Source organism: Nomascus leucogenys, unplaced genomic scaffold (assembly GCF_006542625.1).
Source record: "Nomascus leucogenys isolate Asia unplaced genomic scaffold, Asia_NLE_v1 001746F_25780_qpd_obj, whole genome shotgun sequence".
NCBI classification, from domain to species: Eukaryota; Metazoa; Chordata; class Mammalia; order Primates; family Hylobatidae; genus Nomascus; species Nomascus leucogenys.
The window spans coordinates 6,520-25,861 of NW_022097594.1; the positions used below are offsets into that span (position 1 = coordinate 6,520).

A 19,342-nucleotide genomic window follows, 5' to 3' on the forward strand; every position below is an offset into this window, starting at 1 on the left:
GTTTGAAGCTTTTTCTTTAGTAAAACTATTTGCTTTACCTTCTACTTTTGTGGAAGGGTTCTCTGTGCTGCCGGGAAACCTGATTTTTCGTCATTTCCCCGACACCACCATGGGAAACGAGACCATCTGTGAACACAGACAGCCGGGAGGAGGGCCCATCGGTGCCCACCAGGGCCACGGCTCACGGCAGGTGCAGGAGGAACTGGAAATGCTGCTCATGGACGTAAAAAACAAAGGTTTAATGTCCTGCTACTGAAACATACCGAGGGAAAGCAGTTCACAGCAGGCACCGAGGGCCCACTGGAATCTCGTGGATGCTCACGCTTGGCGTGGACGCTCGGGCGGCCCTCTTTGGGGCAGCTGCGGCCGTGTCACCAGCCTGCGCGGTCATCCCAGCAAATGGCTGGGAACCAGACGGGCACAGAACCAGACAAGGACGGCCCTGCTGCACCTGACACCAGGCTGCCCCCAACACGGCGGTGACGCCTCAGCTCCCCAGGCCTCTGCGGGCGTCCGTTCATCCTGGAAACAGCTTCTGGAATTTGCCGTAGGCTGAGTTGCTGATGATGACCCTCACGTCGGCCGCCCCGTCCTCAGGGATCACGTCCACCTCTTGAACTGTGGCCTCCTTATACAGCCAGCTGGGGACAGACGCGCGTTGTATGGGAACAAGCAGAACCCGTAAGTATTTGGTTAGTTTCACAATAAATAATTACGCTAAAAAGAGCTTAGCTCAAACTATTCATTCATCAGATCGTCCTGTTTCCTTTTTTCTTTTTTTTTTTTGAGACGGAGTCTCGCTCTGTCGCCCAGGCTGGAGTGCAGTGGCGCGATCTCGGCTCACTGCAAGCTCTGCCTCCCGGGTTCACGCCATTCTCCTGCCTCAGCCTCCCGAGTAGCTGGGACTACAGGCACCTGCCACCGCGCCCGGCTAATTTTTTGTATTTTTTAGTAGAGACGGGGTTTCACCGTGTTAGCCAGGATGGTCTCGATCTCCTGACCTCGTGATCCGCCCGCCTCGGCCTCCCAAAGTGCTGGGATGACAGGCGTGAGCCACCATACTTGGGGTAATTTTTTATTCTTTGTACAGATGGGGTCTCACTATGTTGCCCAGCCTGGCCTCAAACTCCTCTCAGCTCAAGCAATCCTCCTGCCTCGGCCTTCCCAAAGTCTTGGGGTTACCGGCCTGTGCCACTGCATCCGGCTGGAGCTTGCTTTCTTATTGGTAGGGAGACCTGTACCCCTTGACTGTCAGCGCAGATTAGGCACCCGTTGTATGCACAGTCAGAAATGTACACTTTGACTGTCAAGCACAGATTAGGCACCTGTTGTATGCACAGAAATGTACATTTTGACTGTCAAGCACAGATTAGGCACCTGTTGTATGCACAGAAATGTACATTTTGACTGTCAAGCACAGATTAGGCACCTATTGTATGCACAGAAATGTACGTTTTTACTGTCGAGCACAGATTAGGCACCTGTTGTATGCACAGTCAGAAATGTACATTTTGACTGTCAAGCACAGATTAGGCACCTGTTGTATGCACAGAAATGTACATTTTGACTGTCAAGCACAGATTAGGCACCCGTTGTATGCACAGTCAGAAATGTACATTTTGACCATCAAGCACAGATTAGGCACCTGTTGCATGCAGTCAGAAATGTACGTTTTTACTGTCGAGCGCAGATTAGGCACCTGTTGTATGCACAGAAATGTACATTTTGACTGTCAAGCACAGATTAGGCACCTGTTGTATGCAGTCAGAAATGTACATTTTGACTGTCAAGCACAGATTAGGCACCTGTTGTATGCACAGAAATGTCCATTTTGACTGTCAAGCAGATTAGGCACCTGTTGTATGCACAGAAATGTATTTTGACTGTCAAGCAGATTAGGCACCTGTTGTATGCACAGAAATGTACATTGACTGTCAAGCACACATTAGGCACCTGTTGTATGCAGTCAGAAATGTACATTTTGACTGTCAGCGCAGATTAGGCACCTGTTGTATGCAGTCAGAAATGTACATTTTGACTGTCAAGCACAGATTAGGCACCTGTTGTATGCACAGAAATGTCCATTTTGACTGTCAAGCAGATTAGGCACCTGTTGTATGCACAGAAATGTACATTTTGACTGTCAAGCACAGATTAGGCACCTGTTGTATGCACAGAAATGTCCATTTTGACTGTCAAGCACAGATTAGGCACCTGTTGTATGTACAGTCAGAAATGTCCATTTTGACTGTAGCGCAGATTACGCACCTGTTGTATGCACAGTAAGAAATGTACGTTTTCTGTCGAGCGCAGATTAGGCACCTGTTTTATGCACAGAAATGTACGTTTTTACTGTCGAGCGCAGATTAGGCACCTATTTTATGCACAGAAATGTACGTTTTTACTGTCGAGTGCAGATTAGGCACCTGTTGTATGCACAGAAATGTACATTTTGACTGTCAAGCACAGATTAGGCACCTGTTGTATGCACAGTCAGAAATGTCCATTTTGACTGTCAAGCAGATTAGGCACCTGTTGTATGCACAGAAATGTACATTTTGACTGTCAAGCACAGATTAGGCACCTGTTGTATGTACAGTCAGAAATGTACATTTTGACTGTAGCACAGATTACGCACCTGTTGTATGCACAGTAAGAAATGTACGTTTTCTGTCGAGCGCAGATTAGGCACCTGTTGTATGCACAGAAATGTACATTTTGACTGTCAAGCGCAGATTAGGCACCTGTTGTATGCACAGAAATGTACATTTTTACTGTCGAGCGCAGATTAGGCACCTGTTGTATGCACAGAAATGTACATTTTGACTGTCGAGCGCAGATTAGGCACCTGTTGTATGCAGTCAGAAATGTACATTTTGACTGTCAAGCACAGATTAGGCACCTGTTGTATGCACAGAAATGTACATTTTGACTGTCAAGCAGATTAGGCACCTGTTGTATGCACAGAAATGTACATTTTGACTGTCAAGCAGATTAGGCACCTGTTGTATGCACAGAAATGTACATTGACTGTCAAGCACACATTAGGCACCTGTTGTATGCAGTCAGAAATGTACATTTTGACTGTCAGCGCAGATGAGGCACCTGTTGTATGCAGTCAGAAATGTACATTTGATTGTAGCGATTAGACTGTTTATCAAAATGTACATTTTGACTGTCAGCGCAGATTAGGCACCTGTTGTATGCAGTCAGAAATGTACATTCTGATTGTCAGCGCAGATTAGGCACCTGTTGCATGCACAGTCAGAAATGTACATTTGATGCAAACCCATTCGTCTCGTCTGCACATCCTAAAGCTCTCAGGGATCCCACAGCTCCTTCTGCACCCACGAAGAGCCCGTTTCAGAGCCAGAGACAGGCATCCAGAGCACCATCCTGTCTCCTGCCCCTGCAGGCCGCTCACCTGAGCTGCGCCCCTGCGAGCCTCACGCGGAGAGTAAGGATTTGTCTCCCGGTCGCCTTCAAAACCGCCGCATCGAGCTCAGCTTTCAGCTCCTGGAGACCGTGGCCCCGCAGGGCAGACACGGGCACGACATTCGGTTCCGTGGGGCTGTACCTGCGAGGGTGGGGATGCCACAGGCCCCACTCAGCGTCGGGGCGGCCGAACGAAATCAGGGTCCCCATGAGTCCGCTGCCCGCGGGGCACAGCCAGGGGCCACTCCCTGTGTCCTGGCTGCCACCGCTGCGGTTCACGCAAGGAGACGGGGCATCTCTCCACCCGGCTCCAGTGCGTGCAGGGGAAGGAGATATTTGCGGGCCCCAGGGCTGGACTCACCCGGGCACGAGGTCCACCTTGTTGTGAACCTCCAGCATGGAGTCCAGGAGTGGGGCGGGCAGCTGCAGGCCGCGCAGCGTGGACAGAACGCTGCATTTCTGGAGCTCTGCCTCGGGGTGGCTGACGTCCCTCACGTGGAGGATGAGATCCTGCAGGCCGGGCCGTGCGGTCAGAGCTGCAGAGCCTCTGGTCCCCGACCCCAAGCTTGCAGACAGGCCCAGGAGAGGGGCTCACACGAGCTCCCAACGACAGGCTGGGTGTGGGAGGTACGTCTGTATACAGGCCTCTCGGATACCCCAGGACGGGGGCTCCTGAACTAACAGTGGACGCAGGCCCACCAGCCTTCCAAGACACAGGCAGCAGCTCCGCACCCCCAGACCCACACGCAAGGGGGTGCCGTATATCACCCAACCACCACCCGCCCACCCAGCAGCTCTTCATTCAAAGCTTTGGGCGGCTTCATCCTCCTGCGAAATCTTTCTGAACAGCGGAAGTATCTCCTCTTTAAAGGATGCTTTTTCTCACGTTAAAAAAAAAAATCTTGGCCGGGCGCGGTGGCTCACGCTTGTAATCCCAGCACTTTGGGAGGCCGAGGCGGGCGGATCACGAGGTCAGGAGATCGAGACCACGGTGAAACCCCGTCTCTACTAAAAATACAAAAAATTAGCCGGGCGTGGTGGCGGGCGCCTGTAGTCCCAGCTACTCGGAGAGGCCGAGGCAGGAGAATGCCGTGAACCCGGGAGGCAGAGCTTGCAGTGAGCCGAGATCGCGCCACTGCACTCCAGCCTGGGCGACAGAGCGAGACTCCGTCTCAAAAAAAAAAAAAAAAAAATCTTACAGGCAGGTTCCTTACACAAAATTTGAAAAAACACAGGGGAAAAAAAAGCCGTGTGTTAAGTCTCCCAATTATACTGCCTGTAATTCTCCGACTTATGCTACCAGGGTATGCACGTCTACTTTTCGTTTGTTTTGGATGCACTTAATACAAATAATATTTTTTCTGTAACTGGGGCACTTTGGGAGGTGGCTTGAGCCCAGGAGTTTGAGACCAGCCTGGGCAAGAGAGCGAGACCGTTTCTACAGAAAGTACAAAAGTTAGCCAGGCCTGCTTGCGCGTGGCTGTGGTCTTAGCTACTCAGGAGGCTGAGGTGGGAGGATCACTTGAGCCCAGGAGGTTGAGGCTGCAGTGAGCTGAGATCGTGCCACTGCAGTGAGCTGAGATCGTGCCGCCGCAGTTCAGTATGGGTGACAGAGCGAGACCCTGTCTGAAAGAAAAAGAAAAACAAAACAAAAAATAATTTCATCCCAGGAAACTTTTAGACTTTTTGTTTTCTTTTTGAGACGAGTCTCGCTCTGTCACCCAGGCTGGAGTGCAATGGCACGATCTCGGCTCACTGCAACCTCCACCTCCCAGGTTTAAGCGATTCTCCTGCCTCAGCCTCCCGAGTAGCTGGGATCACAGGCGCCCACCACCACACCCGGCTAATTTTTGTATTTTTAGTAGAGACGGGGTTTCACCATGTTGGTCAGGCTGGTCTCGATCTCCTGACCTGAAGTGATCCACCCACCTCGGCCTCCCAAAGTGCTGGGATTGCAGGCGTGAGCCACCGCGCCTGGTCCATAATTTATTGTCGGGAGGAGTCAAAAGCGGAGTCCAGGCTCTGGGCGGGGTTCAATCCCATCTCCTCGAGGAGGTGGCAGCCGCGTCCATTCTTTGGGGCATTTGCTGCTTCTCCCTCAGGGCAAAAAACAAAGCTGTAACCTGAACGTCACAATCTCACACCTTGTTTTCCTGCCTTGTTGCTTGACAATATTTTCCCCTTACTCTTCATGAACTCGGAAAGTCTACGGTACGGACGGAGTGTGCAGCTCACTCAGCACCCTAGGGCCGGGGGCAGTTCCGGAGCCGAACAGCACCCCGCCCCCAAATCCACATCCACCAGCAGCCTCAAAATGGGACCCTACCCTGAATTAAGATCTCTGCAGATGCAGCTGGTGAAGATGAGCTCGAGGGGGAGGACAGTGGGCCCTAAATCCAACGACCGATCGGTATGTTTATGACAGACACAGAGAGAGAGATGTGGGGCAGAACAGGAGAGAAGGGAAACTTGCTTGGAAATGGAGTTTTTGCAGATGTAGTTAAGATGAGGTTACCCTGGATTTATCTAGGTGGCCCCTAAATGCAATGACAGGTGTCCTAGGAGACAGACACAGGAGAAAGCCACGTGGAGACGGAGGCAGAGACTGGAGTGATGTGGCCACAGGCCCAGGGACGCCTCGAGCTCCCAGGAGCTGGGAGAGGCAGGAAGGACCCTCCCCTAGAACCTCCAGAAGGAACTGGATACAATTGGAATGGGTTGAACCACAGTCTCCCCGAAAAGCTGTCTACATCCTAACTCCCTCAACCCATGAATGGGACGTGATTCGGATATAAGGTCTTTAGAGATGTAAATAAGTCAAGGATTTTGAGACGAGATGATCCTGGATTAGGTGAGTCCTAAATCCAGTGACAGGTGTTTTTCTACGAGACAGAAGAGGAGACACAGACACAGACGGGAAGGCCACGTGGAGATGGAGGCAGAGACGGGAGTGATGCAGCCACAAGCCCAGGGATGCCTGGAGCCCCCAGGAGCTGTGAGAGGCAGGAAGGAGCCTCCCCTAGAACCTCCAGAAGGAACTGGATACAACTGAAGTGAAGTGAACCGTGGCCCCCACAAAAGACCTGTCCATGTATTGATCATCTGGAATCTGTGAATGGGACATTATTTGGAAACAGGGTCTCTGCAGATGTGATTAACTGGAAGATCTGGAGATGAGATCATCCTAGATTAGGGTGGACCATAAATCCAATGACAGGCGTCCTTCTAAGAGACAGAGGAGGAGACACAGACACAGAGGGGAAGGCCACAGACAGACGCAGAGACTGGAGTGATGGGACCACAAACCCAGGGACACCTGCAGCCCCCAGGAGCTGGGAGAGGCAGGAAGGAGCCTCCCCTAGAGTCTGCAGTCAGCTCCCGCTTTCTGGACCTGTGGTAGGGTCGGTTCCTGTGGTTTCCGGCCCCCGTCTGTGGCCCCTTTTGCAGTGACAGCCTCAGGACCCCACAGCTGTTTCCAGCATCTCGGTGTTCACCGATCCTCAGGCGTCACCGTGCCGTGTCCGCCCCCGCCCGCACGTCTGTGACACGAACGGTCACGCTGTCAGGGGTCTGTGACGTGGAGCAGGTGCGCCCGGGAACACGCTCACGTGTTCAGGCACGTAGGCCAGGAGAGGGCTGACGGCTGAGTTCCTATTTCTACACCGGCTCACGGCGGCAAGGACACGGCCCTGAGTGTTGGTGAGACTGGGGCAACTGCGCAGCCTGTTGTCGGGGGACGTGGGAGCCTCCTGGGGCTCAAACTAAGTCTGAGCCCCAGGAGGCAGTTGTTGTTCCGGCCCCGAGTTGGGTGGGTGTCTGAGGGCCCGGCCCCTGGGCAGGGTGGGTGTCCGAGAGCCTGGCCCCTGGCTGTGTGTGTGTCTGAGTGCCCGGCCCCTGTGCCGAGTGGGGGTCCGAGGGCCCGGCCCCTCGCCATGGGAGGCTTGGGGGACACTAAGTCTGAGCCCCAGGAGGCAGTTGTCCTGGCCCCAAGTTGTGTGGGTGTCCGAGAGCCCGGCCACTGCCTGAGTGTGTTTCTGAGAGCCCAGCCAGCCCTTCGCTGTGTGTGTGTCCGAGCGCCCAGCCCTTCGCTGTGTGTGTGTCCGAGCGCCCAGCCCTTCGCTGTGTGTGTGTCCGAGCGCCCAGCCCTTCGCTGTGTGTGTGTCCGAGCGTCCAGCCCTTCGCTGTGTGTGTGTCCGAGCGCCCAGCCCTTCGCTGTGTGTGTGTCCCGAGCGCCCAGCCCTTCGCTGTGTGTGTGTCCGAGCGCCCAGCCCTTCGCTGTGTGTGTGTCCGAGCGCCCAGCCCTTCGCTGTGTGTGTGTCCGAGTGCCCAGCCCTTCGCTGTGTGTGTCTGAGCGCCCAGCCCTTCGCTGTGTGTGTGTCCGAGCGCCCAGCCCTTCGCTGAGCGCCCAGCCCTTCGCTGTGTGTGTGTGTCCGAGTGCCCAGCCCTTCGCTGTGTGTGTGTCTGAGCGCCCAGCCCTTCGCTGTGTGTGTGTCCGAGTGCCCAGCCCTTCGCTGAGCGCCCAGCCCTTCGCTGTGTGTGTGTCCGAGCGCCCAGCCCTTCGCTGTGTGTGTGTCCGAGCGCCCAGCCCTTCGCTGTGTGTGTGTCCGAGCGCCCAGCCCTTCGCTGTGTGTGTGTCCGAGCGCCCAGCCCTTCGCTGTGTGTGTGTCCGAGCGCCCAGCCCTTCGCCCAGCCCTTCGCTGTGTGTGTGTCCGAGTGCCCAGCCCCTGGGCCGAGTGGGTGTCCGAGCACCCGATCCCCGGCCGTCCCACACTCACCGAGTGGGCCACGTCTTCCAGGGTGGCGGAGAAGGACTCGATGAGGCCGTGCGGCAGCTGGGAGAGGAAGCCGATGGTGTCCACGTACAGGACGGTCATGCGTGAGGGCAGCGTGCCCGCGTGGGCCGTGACGTCCAGCGTGGCAAACAGCTGGTCCCGCGGCTGGATGGCGGCATCGCCCGTCAGAGCCTTGATCAGCGTGGTCTTTCCTAGGAGGGCGTGGAGGTCAGGGCGCCGCACAGACCCTTGTGTCCCGACTCCTAGCGCCGCAGCTGGGCCCTCCGAATGGAGACCACGGCACCCTCTCGGGGGGCCGCACCCCGGGCTACACGGTCTCCAAGCTCCTCGGCACCCCTGGGCCAGACACGACGCATGGGACAAAGCCACCATCACTGCTATAGGCCGATGGAGCGGGGCTGTGGTGTGGACCCAGGGGAGATGGTGGTGTAGACGGGTGTGCGTGTGAAGGCGTGGATAGGAGGGAGGTCGTTTGTGTAGAGCTGGCAATGGTGTAGACGGTGGGATGGTGTAGATGGGGTGGTGGGTGGGGGGGGGGGGGGGGGGGGGGGGGGGGGGGGTGCTGGTGTGGTGTAGACAGAAGGGTGGTGTAGACAGAGGGGAGGTGATGGTGTAGATGGGTGGATTGTGTAGATGAGGTGGTGGTATAGATGGGGCAGTGGTGCCGGTGTAGACAGGAGGATGGTGTAGACAGAGGGGAGGTAATGGTGTAGATGGGTGGATTGGAGACAGGGTGGTGGTATAGATGGGGCAGTGGTGCTGGTGTAGACAGGAGGATGGTGTAGACAGAGGGGAGGTGATGGTATAGATGGCTGGATTGTGTAGATGAGGTGGTGGTATAGATGGGGCAGTGGTGCCGGTGTAGACAGAAGGATGGTGTAGACAGAGGGGAGGTGATGGTGTAGATAGATGGGTGGATTGTGTAGATGAGGTGGTGGTATAGATGGGGCAGTGGTGCTGGTGTAGACAGAAGGGTGGTGTAGACAGAGGAGAGGTGATGGTGTAGATAGATGGGTGGATTGTGTAGATGAGGTGGTGGTATACATGGGGCAGTGGTGCTGGTGTAGACAGAAGGGTGGTGTAGACAGAGGAGAGGTGACGGTGTAGATGGTGGGTGGATTGTCTAGATGAGGTGGTGGTATACATGGGGCAGTGGTGCTGGTGTAGACAGAAGGGTGGTGTAGACAGAGGAGAGGTGACGGTGTAGACGGGTGGGTGGATTGTGTAGATGAGGTGGTGGTATACATGGGGCAGTGGTGCTGGTGTAGACAGAAGGGTGGTGTAGACAGAGGGGAGGTGATGGTGTAGATAGATGGGTGGATTGTGTAGATGGGGCAGTGGGGATGGTCTAGAGGGGAGGATGGTGTAGATAGAGGGGAGGTTGTGGTATAGACAGGGTGGTAAAGCTCTGGATGGGAGGACGGCGTAGATGGCATCCTCCATGGCCGCTGTACCCCATACAGAGACCACGGGAACCTCCCTCCTGGGCGCGTGCTCACCGCAGTTGGTGTACCCCACCACGGAGATCACGGGGAACTCCCGACGCGTCCGCTGCCGGCGCAGCAGATGCCTCTTCTTGCGAAGCCTGTCCAGGGCCTTCCTGATCTTGGCCTCCTTCTCTCTCAGGAGACGCTGCTGCACCTGCATGAAGGATTCCCCTAAAAAACACCCGAGATGGTGAGGCGGCGAGCCACGCCGGGAGAGGCCGAGAGGGGCGGCGCCACGGAGGGTCTGTGGGGGCTCAGGGCCTGTTCCGGCATTTGGGGGCCCGGCTTTCCCCAGGAGCGGCCCCGACACCGTCCTGTTCCATGAGAAAGGGCTCTGCTCAGCAGAACGGGGTCTCACCTCCACCCACCCATCTACACCATCACCTCCCCTCTGTCTACACCGTCCTCTGTCTACACCGGCACCACTGCCCCATCTATACCATCACCCCGTCTGCACAATCCACCCATCTACACCATCACCTCCCCTCTGTCTACACCGTCCTCTTGTCTACACCGGCACCACTGCCCCATCTATACCATCACCCCATCTACACAATCCACCCATCTGTCTACACCATCACCTCCCTCTGTCTACACTGTCCTCCTGTCTACACCGGCACCACTGCCCCATCTATACCATCACCCCGTCTGCACAATCTACCCATCTACACCATCACCTCCCCTCTGTCCACACCATCCTTCTGTCTACACCGGCACCACTGCCCCATCTATACCACCACCCATCTACACAATCCACCCATCTACACCATCACCCCCCTCTGCACACCACCATCATCTACACCATCACCTCCCTCTGTCTACACCATCTTCTGTCTACACCGGCACCACTGCCCCAGCTATACCACCACCCTGTCTACACCACACAATGTCCCCTTCGTCTACACCATCCTCCTGTCTACACCACCACCCCGTCTCCAATCCACCCATCTACACCATCACCTCCCCTCTGTCTACACCATCCTCCCATCCACCCTGTGAGGTCAACGAGGGCTTCCCGTGACTCGGGGAGAAAGTAAAGGCCGGATCGCTACGGAGGCCTCCGAGCAGGGCACGGCCCGGGACGGCATCATGAGTGGGCTCAGTGGGGGCCACGTTCACATCCAAAGTCCCAGAACCTGGGAATGGGACCTGATTTGGAAATACGGTCTTGGTGGGATCTCAAGGTATCATCCGAGGTTAGGGTGGGCCCTGAGGCAACGACCTGTGTCCTTCTAAGAGGCAGAGACTGGAGTGATGTGGTCACAAGCCCAGGGATGCCTGGAGCCCCCAGGAGCTGGGAGAGGCAGGAAGGACCCTCCCCTAGAGCCTCCAGAGGGAAGTGGATACAATTGTAGTGGATTGAACTGTGGTCCTCCTAGAAGATCCGCCCACATTCTAATTCCCGGTGAGGGGGACCTTATTTGGAAATAAGATGTTTGTCGTAAGTGAAGGATCTAGAGATGAGATCGTCCTGGATTAGGGAGGCCCTAAATGCAATGACAGGTGTCCTTGTAAGAGACAGAAGAGGAGACTCAGACACAGAGGAGGAGGCCACGTGGAGATGGAGGCAGAGACTGGAGTGAGGCGGCCACAAGCCCAGGGACGCCTGGAGCTCCAGGAGCTGGGAGAGGCAGGAGGAATCTCAGGAGGGAGTGCAGCCTTGGTGTCACCTTGATCTCAGAGTTTTGGTGTCCAGGATGGGAGAGCAAAGATCTCTGCTGTTTAAATCCCCAGTTTGTGGGTACTGATTTAGGCAAAACCTCCAAGAACCACCACCATCTCCTATCTCCTCCAATGCTACCAGGAGACAGAGCCCCCAGCCGGCCCCCACCCTGTTGGAATCTTCCAGGGCTGAGGAGCGTGGCTGCCGCTGACAATTGCATTCCGAGGACGCCCTGGGACGCCGCGCCCGGCCCGAGTTACCTGACCCCATGATGTAACGGCAGCCAACTCCTCGGTACAGGTGGGCGACGTCCCTTTTCAAGTTCGACCTGGTGTGGGAACGGCAGTGGCTCAGTCTCTGCAGACGCGCTCTCCCTCCCAGCAGAGGTCGAGGTGAAGGTGAAAGGGGCAGAGCTGGGACCTCCGGGCGGAAGGGAGGAGCTGGTGTCGCGGCCCCGCTCTGCGTGTAGCTCAGACAGTGTGAGTGAGGCGTGTCCCAGGCTGAGGGGACCTTCCTAGTAGGGAGCCGGGGGTGGGCAGTGGGGGCAACAGGCCCCGGAGAGAGAGCCCACATGGAGCTTTTCTTTTTTTTTTGAGATGGAGTCTGGCTCTGTCGCCCAGGCTGGAGTGCAGTGGCGCAATCTCGGCTCACTGCAAGCTCCGCCTCCGGGGTTCACACCATTCTCCTGCCTCAGCCTCCCGCGTAGCTGGGACCACAGGCGCCCGCCACCACGCCCGGCTAATTTTTGTATATTTAGTAGAGACGGGGTTTCACCGTGTTGGCCGGGATGGTCTCGATCTCCTGACCTCGTGATCCGCCCGCCTCGGCCTCCCAAAGTGCTGGGATGACAGGCGTGAGCCACCGCGCCCGGCCCCTGTGGTGCTTTTCTTCCTCACGTACCCCCAGAACGACCTACAGGTGACTACAGAACGGAGGGGTTCTGGGAGTGGGCGTGACGGTTGGTGCCGCCCAGGTGCCCCACGATACCTGTGCAGCGGGATCTCCGCCAGGGCCACCTGAAGCCGGGCCTCCTTCGTGCGGGCGTTGCAGCGGAAAATGTGCAGGACGATTGTGAAGCGGTCAAACACCTCCACGCCCCAGGCAGCTTCTAGTTCTTTCTACAAAAGGAGAGAGTAACTGAGAAGCCACAGGGGAAGGCCAGGCCCTGGTGGCCAACCAGAGAGGCAGGAGGGTGCCCCTAACCCTTAACCCCACCGTGTCCCCATCTGTCCCATCTGTCCCCCGCCTGGTGGGACGCTGTGGCGTCCACTCCTTCATCACGCGGAGCGCGGGGACAAACACAGCAAGCCACATCCTGTGGTACCTTGGTCAGGACAGCCATCCTCTCCACATTCAGGAAGACGCACGTGATGTCTGGAGACCCTCGGATCTTTTCTAACAGAAAGAGGGGGTCCCGTCAGAGGCTGGCCGTCCAGGCCCGTGGACTGTGGGATAAGCCCACGATACCCTTTGTGGGATGCACCGCGGAGACCCCAGTTCACAGGCGTTCCCGGACTTCCCGAGCACGAGACCCGGGATCCAGGAAGTCAGTGCGGGAGAAGGTGTGTGTCTCACAGACAGATATGCACACGGTGAACACATCCCAGCAGGGACACATACACAACACACACACACACAGACACAAACACAGTGTAACACATCCTGACAGGGACACACGCAGACACGCATGCACCATGGGCACATCCCAGTGGGGACACACACACTCACAGTGAACACATCCCAGCAGGGACACACACACACATACACACACACGGTGAACGCATCCCGGCCGGGGTGAGATGCATCTGAGTGAGGCAGGGAATCCAGCCCCCACCTCGGCAGGTGACCCCGGGAGGCCGCCCCCCACCTCAGGAAGGGAGTAGCGTCTTCCCAACTCTGTATGTAAGCGGGATGGTCAATAAACCTGGGAAGCGCAAGGATCCCAGGCTGGACCCCACCCTAAGAGACTGCTGGTGGGGTGGGGGGCACCCAGAAGGAGGATTTGGCTGGGGCCTTCAGGGGCAGGGGGGGTTACAGCCAGTCCACTGCCTACCCTGTTTGTTGGACCCTATAAACTGCCCCGACCTCAGACTCCTACTGGCGTGTGCTCCCAGCTCACCCAGGCAATCCAAGAGGCCGATTCCCCTCCGGCCCCGCAAGAGCCCCGTTCTTCAGCGGGTCTCGGTTGAATGTTCTTGGTAGCAGCGGACAGGAAAGGAGGTTTGGGGAAGGAGCAGGTCTGGACGGACCCACCTGTCAGGTGCTCAAAGTTCCCTTTTCCGAAGATGAGCTTCCTATCCGGCGTTTTGGTCGACACGACCATCGTCTGCACCACGGACCAGCCGTCCAGCGTGTGCACCAGCGCTGTGGCCTCCGCCACCTGCCACTCGGCTGTGGGGACACAAGGGCCACCGTGAGAGATGCTTCCCTTTGGGGTAGGCCCGGGGCCCCCGTCCACACCTGCCCGGGGAGGCCTCCTCCTGCCCTTGAGACAATCTCCTCGGAGAAGGCACCTTGAGCCGCCGTTTGTCCCCCGATATGACTCCGTCCCCCGTAGGGCCTCTAAGTAGGAATCTGACGGGGGAAGGACGCCAGAGCCACAGCGGGACACAAGGGCGACCCTGCCTTACGTGGAATTTGGGCTCCAGGCAGGCGCAGCAGGGAACCGGGGAGCTGTGGGTACTCGGGGATTACTGAGGAACCACGGGCAGGTTTTGGGAGGAGACAGGCAAGAGGTCTGCGCGCTGTTCTGAGCAGTTTGGGGCTTCATCTGTTCCCGGAATTGACCATTTTGGAAAACACCCGTAAAGAAAAACCACTCATCGACTACAGGGGCTTCCAAGGTAGAAAGCAACATTTCTGACTCTGGCACATGCAGCGAGTTATTCATTTGCATTTCCTCCCAGGGGAGGGGAGGGGAGGGGAGGAGAGTGGAGTGGGGGGTGGTAGAGTGGGGAGGGGAGGGGAGGGGGGTGGAGAGGAGGGGAGTGGGGTGGAGGGGGTGGAGTGGGGAGGGGAGTGGGGTGGAGGGGAGTGGAGTGGGGAGGGGAGTGGGGTGGAGTGGGGTGAGGTGGGGTGCAGTGGGGGGGGGTGGGAGTGGGGTGGGGGGGGAGTGGGGTGGGGGGGGGTGGGGGGTGGGGTGGGGCGGAGTGGGGTGGGGGTGGGGTGGGGTGGGGTGGGGTGGGGGAATTCGACAGATTGGTCCGCTGGACGCCCTCCCTTCCCAGACCTCAAACACACCGTGCGTACCTCTAACCCAAGGCAAGAGAAACGTGGGTCCCATCAGCGAGAACCGGCCCGGCCCACCCCAGGGGCTCCTCCCCATAAGCTCCGCCCCCGCACTTTTACCCCATAGGCCCCCACCCAAGCCCCGCCCACGCACCTTCACCTATGACATCCTCCCCTCTTCCCCATAAGCCCCGCCCTTTCACCCATGGGCTCCTCCCCTGAACCCCGCCCATGCACCTCCACCTATGAGATCCTCCCCTCAGAGCCCCGCCCCCGCATCACCATCCATGAGCACTTTCTCAGAGCCCCGCCCCTCAGTGCCACGCCCTGGTATCTCCACCCATCAAATCCTCTCCTTAGAGCCTCGCCCCCTGAAGCCCCGCCCCTACGTCACCGCCTCAGCGCTTCCCCAGAGCCCCGCCCTGCATCTCCACCTATGAGATTCACACGTCAGGGCCCCGCCCCTGAATCTCCACCTATGATTCTCCCAAGTCCCGCCCCTGAATCTCCACCTATGAGAGTCTCCCCACAGAACCCCGCCCCTGACTCTCCACCTATGAGATCGTCCCTTCAGAGCCCCGCCCCTGAATCTCCACCTATGAGATTCTCACGTCAGGGCCCCGCCCCTGAATCGCCACCTATGATTCTCCCGAGTCCCGCCCCTGAATCTCCACCTATGAGACTCTCCCCACAGAACCCCGCCCCTGAATCTCCACCTATGAGATCGTCCCTTCAGAGCCCCGCCCCTCAGAGCCCCGTCCCCAGGTCTCCAGCTCCTCTGTGTCCCCTGAAAGAACCGCCGCGGTCACCTCGAGTCATCTGCGGCTTCCCCGGGCCCCACTTGACGTCAGGGTGAACCAAACACACGCGCTGGGTCCCCGCCGGCAGCAGAGGCTCTCCGCGCAGCAGCTCCTCCTCCGCATTCTCGTCCGCATCTTCCAGCTCCTCCTCGTCGTCTCCCGGGTGGCTTCTGCCGCCGTCCGCCCGCAGGCCCCGCCCTCCGCCCCATGGCCCCTCCAGATTCCCGGGGCCCCTGTGGCCGACAGCGGCGAGCGTGCGCGTGTGGCAGGACGGCGCGGCTGCCCTCGGAGCCGGGCGGCCGCGGCACACGCGGGAGAGCCGCAGCCCAGGGCGTACGGCGGCCCGCAGGGCCCACATGGCGCATCGGGCGGCTGAGCGGCGGCGGGGCTGCCTACAGGCCACTCCTCGTCACGTGCTCGTGATTGGCGTGCGGCCGGGGCGGGCTCAGCAGCGCCTCTCTCCGGCACAAGGCGTGCTTCTCATTGGTCATCCCGTGTCACGTGGTAGTGATTGGCGTGCAGCCGGGGCGGGGTCAGCAGCGCCGATCCCCGGCACAAGGCATGCTTCTCATTGGTTATCCCGCATCACGTGCTGGTGATTGGCGTGCAGCCGGGGCGGTCTCCCCAGCGCCGCTCCCCGGCAGGGCGTGCTCCTCATTGGTCGCCCCGCGTCACGTGCTGTTGATTGGCACGCGCTGCGGGCGGGGGAGGCGGGGCCGGGCCGCTTTCTGTTCGGCGTGGGCGGCTCATGGCAGAAACAGCCCCCGGTGCAGCCGCCGGCCCGGTAGGCGCCAGGACCCCGATCCTCGGCGGCGGCGCTGCCCTCACTCACTTCGTCCTCGCTCTCGTCCTACCCCGTTCGGCGCTGGGTGGAGTCCAAGTCTGATTTCGAGGGTCCGGAACGCCGCTTCGGGCGCTTGACTGCAGCCCCGGGGATCCAGAACGGCGCCCGGGGGTCCCTACATCGGCCATGGGGGCTCGAGTCCCGCCCTGGGGGTCCCTGACGTCGCCTAGGGGTTGCCACGTCTGCCCTGGAGCCTGGAGAGCCGCCGTGGGGGTCCCGGAAGCCGCCCAGGAGTCCCCACGTGTGCCCTGGGAGCTCGAGTGCAGCTCTGGGGGTCCTGGACGCCGCCCAGGGGGTCCCCACGTCTGCTTTGGAGGCTCGAGTCCAGCCCTGGGGGTCCTGGACGCCGCCTCGGCGTCCCCGTGTCTGCCTTAGGTGCTCGAGTCCCACCCTGGGGTTCCCTGATGCCGCCCGGGGGTCCTCATGTCTACATTGGGGCCTCGAGTCTTGCCCTGGGGGTCCCCGATGCCGCCTGGGGGTCCTCACGTCTGCCTTGGAGACTGGAGTTCCCCCGTGGGAGTCCCGGAAGCCACCCAGGAGTCACCGCGTCTAACCTTGGGGGCTTGAGTCCAACCCTGAGGGTCCCGGACGTCGCCGAGGAGTCCCCACGTCTGCTTTTGGGGCTTGAGACCTGCTCTGGGGGTCCCGGACGCCGCCCAGGTGGGTCCCCACGTCTAGCTTTGGGGGCTTGAGTCCAGCCCTGGGGGTCCCGGATGCCGCCCGGGGGTTCTCCTCGTCTGCCCTGGGGGTTGGGTCCAGCCCCAGGCGTCCTGAGCACTGCCCAGGGGCCCCCCACGTCTGGCTGGAGACCTCGAATCCAGTCCCTGGGGGTCCCGGACGCCTCCCAGGGGTCCTCATGTCTGCCTTGGGCCTCGAGTCCAGCCGTGAGGGTCTCGAATGCTGCCTTGGACGGTGGAGTCCAGCTCTGAGGGTCCTGAAGTCAGCTTTGGGGGTTCGAACCCGTCCATCCCAGGGGTCCCGGGGTCTACATTAGGGGCTGGAGTCCAGCCTTGAGGGTCTCCATTGTTGCCTTGGGGGCCTGGATGGGATCCAGCGGGTCTGAGTCCAGCCTCGGGAGCCCCTGCGGTGGAGCTGTGAGTGGGGCAGGGGCCTGGGAGATGCCAGGAGGATGAGAGCGGCGCCCCCCTGGTCCAGGGGACAGTAAGAGGCAGCTGGTCCCAGAGAAGCTCATGTTCGTTAAGTGTCTGCAGGAAGCTGTGGCCTTTTTGGTATTTCAGGAGGGGTTGCTAACCCCCCTCATTGTAGGATCGGGGTATCCCAGCTGCTAATTTCCCTCCTAACAGCCCTGCAGTGCCTGGATTGGAGGTGTGACAGGTGGCATTTTCGGCCTTAAGTCCCTAGGAAGGACAGGTGGCTGTAGCCTGCGCGTTTGTGTAACTTAACCTCCCCTTTTAGTTCTGTGAAAGGAGAATTCGATTGGTTTCAAATCACCTGCGTGAAAGAGGCTCTTGATTAGTTTAAAATCACCTGCGTGAAAGGGTCACTCGGGTAGTTTAAAATCACCCACGTGAAAGCGGCTCTTGATTAGCTTAAAATCACCTGGGTGTTTCGTTTTATCTCAGTTGACCTCTGAATCTTTATCCTACAGCTTCCTGCAAGCTTCAGTCTGCCTTTGAAATGAATAACAGGGCTCGCCTTTGTACGTTACCTTATGTGGGAGTAGTTGTAAAACAGAACGAGGGAGATTGCGGGATTGTGTAGAAATGTAACTCCCCATTTACGCGTTGGGAGGCTGAGGCGGGAGGATCGCTTGAGCCCAGGAGTTTCACACCAGCCTGGGCAACGTGGTAAGATCCCTTCTCTACCCCTCAAAAAAAAAAATTAGCCGGGCATGGTGGTGGGTGCCTGTGGTCCCAGCTACTCGGGACGCTGAGGTGGGAGGATTGCTTCAGCCCAGGAGTTTGACACCAGTACGGGCAACATGGTAAGACCCCATATCTACAAAAAAAAAAAAAAAAAAGAAAAGTTAGCCAGGCGTGGTGGTGGGGGCCTGTGGTCCCAGCTACTCAGGATGCTGAGGAGGGAGGATTGCTTCAGCCCAGGAGTTTGACACCAGTACGGGCAACATGGTAAGACCCATATCTACAAAAAAAAAAAAAAAAAAAAAAAAAGCTAGGCGTGGTGGTGGGGGCCTATGGTCCCAGCTACTCAGGATGCTGAGGGGGAGGATTGCTTGAGCCCAGGAGTTTGATACCAGCATGGGTAAGATGGTGTAAGAACCTGTATCTACAAAAAAAAAAAAAAAAAGAAAAATTAGCCGGGCGTGGTGGTGGGGGCCTGTGGTCCCAGCTACTTTGGAGGCTGAGGAAGGAGGATCACCTGAGCCCAGGAGGTGGAGGCTGCAGTGAGCTTACATTGCAGCACTGTGCTCCAGCGTGGGTGACAGAGTGAGACTCCATCTCAAACAAGAAGCACCAAAAGGTGTCTGAGGTCAGGCACGGTGGCTCACGCCTGTCATTCCAGCACTTTGGGAGGCCGACGTGGGTGGATCACCTGAGGTCAGGAGTTGGAAACCAGCCTGGCCAACATGGAGACTCTACTAAATATGCAAAGATTAGCTGGGCGTGGTGGCATGCACCTGTAGTCCCAGCTACTCCAGAGGCTGAGGTGGGAGAATCGCTTGAACCTGGGAGGTGGAGGTTGCAGTGAGCTGAGATTGTACCACTGCACTCCAGCCTGGGCCATAAAGGGAGACATTCACAGTGGGGTGGGGGTGTGGGATGGACCTTCTGTGGTCCCAGCTACTCAGGAGGCTGAGGTGGGAGGATTGCTTGAGCCCAGGAGTTTGACACCAGCGTGGGCAACATGGTAAAAACCCATATCTACAAAAAAAAAAAAAAGAAAATTTAAAAATTAGCTGGGTGTGGTGTGTGGGTGCCTGTGGTCCCAGCTACACCACGAGTGGAATCGTGACGTGCACAGCCTGGGTAAATGGGGTTGGCTATATTTAGCCTTAAGGGGGGACATAGCCTATTATTTTTAACACCACTGAACTCAGAATCGGGACCCAGATTTGCCAGGGCAGCGCGGGACGGAGGCCTCTCCTGGGCTCCGTTTTCCCTGTTAATAGA

General features: G+C 58.0%; 1 protein-coding gene across 2 annotated transcripts; it reads right to left on the reverse strand.

The window, feature by feature from the left end:
- Positions 1-215: 215 nt before the first annotated feature.
- GTPBP6 (GTP binding protein 6 (putative)) lies at positions 216-15,824 on the reverse strand. Of its 2 annotated transcripts, none has more exons than XM_030809070.1 (10): positions 15,416-15,824; positions 13,632-13,769; positions 12,703-12,773; positions 12,366-12,496; positions 11,639-11,706; positions 9,728-9,886; positions 8,211-8,419; positions 3,797-3,945; positions 3,425-3,577; positions 216-641 (listed from the first exon to the last, which is right to left on the reverse strand). In XM_030809070.1, exons 1-10 carry the CDS (start codon positions 15,762-15,764, stop codon positions 518-520), a joined length of 1,551 nt encoding a protein of 516 aa, XP_030664930.1. In that variant the 5' UTR covers positions 15,765-15,824; the 3' UTR covers positions 216-517. The 2 variants fall into 2 exon arrangements, with proteins under 2 accessions (XP_030664930.1, XP_030664931.1); XM_030809071.1 differs by lacking the exon at positions 15,416-15,824 and adding an exon at positions 14,628-14,694.
- Between the last annotated feature and the right edge of the window lie 3,518 nt (positions 15,825-19,342).